This window comes from Chenopodium quinoa, unplaced genomic scaffold, assembly GCF_001683475.1.
Source record: "Chenopodium quinoa cultivar QQ74 unplaced genomic scaffold, ASM168347v1, whole genome shotgun sequence".
NCBI classification, from domain to species: Eukaryota; Viridiplantae; Streptophyta; class Magnoliopsida; order Caryophyllales; family Amaranthaceae; genus Chenopodium; species Chenopodium quinoa.
The window spans coordinates 797,093-797,928 of record NW_018745026.1 but is presented as its reverse complement, the minus strand read 5'-3'; the positions used below and the strand labels follow the sequence as shown (position 1 = coordinate 797,928).

General features: G+C 35.9%; 1 protein-coding gene across 1 annotated transcript; it reads right to left on the bottom strand.

The window, feature by feature from the left end:
• On the bottom strand, window positions 1–465 carry LOC110709072 (50S ribosomal protein L33-like). The gene has a single exon (XM_021887283.1). It carries the CDS (start codon window positions 429–431, stop codon window positions 258–260), a length of 174 nt encoding a protein of 57 aa, XP_021742975.1. The 5' UTR covers window positions 432–465; the 3' UTR covers window positions 1–257.
• Between the last annotated feature and the right edge of the window lie 371 nt (window positions 466–836).

Below are 836 nucleotides of genomic sequence, written 5' to 3'. Positions count from 1 at the left end.
TTGAACAACGACAAATACGAAGTATAATATAATCTTATGCCAAGATCTCGCACTAAAATTGAACTCCAGAATTCCAAACAACAGCGTACTGCTAAGTAAGTTGTACTTCCAAGCACAGATTCATAGTTATACAGTTCAACTATAGCTAGAAAGTAGAAACCACAATAAAAACTACCAACTCTAAAATCAATCTAGGTTATTACCACCAGCCACGGCCAAAAAAAAAGCATAGAATAAGAAAGCAAAATGCAGTATCGTCATTTCATTTTGGCTTCAGTAAACAAAACATGGCGATTAACTCGAGGATCGAATTTACGGAACTCGAGCTTCTCTGGAACCTTCTTAGGGTTCTTCTTTGTTACATAGAAGAATCCAGTACCAGCCGACGAGACGAGCCTGATAAATATTGCACCTCCCTTAGCCTTTCCCATTTTCAAATTAACACTCAAACAAGGCCAGTTACACCTGCAAATTGAAATTTTCAAGTATCAATATTTGGTATCTAACCACTAATAACAACAAAACAATAGTTTGTGCATACAAAATCATAACCATCAATTATGCAGTGGAAAAGAAAGATAATTGATTTATTAAGAAATGAAGATACTAAATATCTGAGCATGAATCAAAATTGTTGCTTCTCTTGTTTCAAACGCAGCTTAACCTCTCCCAAAATGTGTCAAAAATCTCGTCCCCTTAGATCAGATCCCCAAATAATACTTGGTATATAAGAAGCCAAAAGTAAGGAAAAGTGATAGCTTCAACCCCTCAGTATCACAAGTTTGCAGAAAATGTACATCACTCAAAACATTCGGGTCATAAAGTGCAGGGGAAGA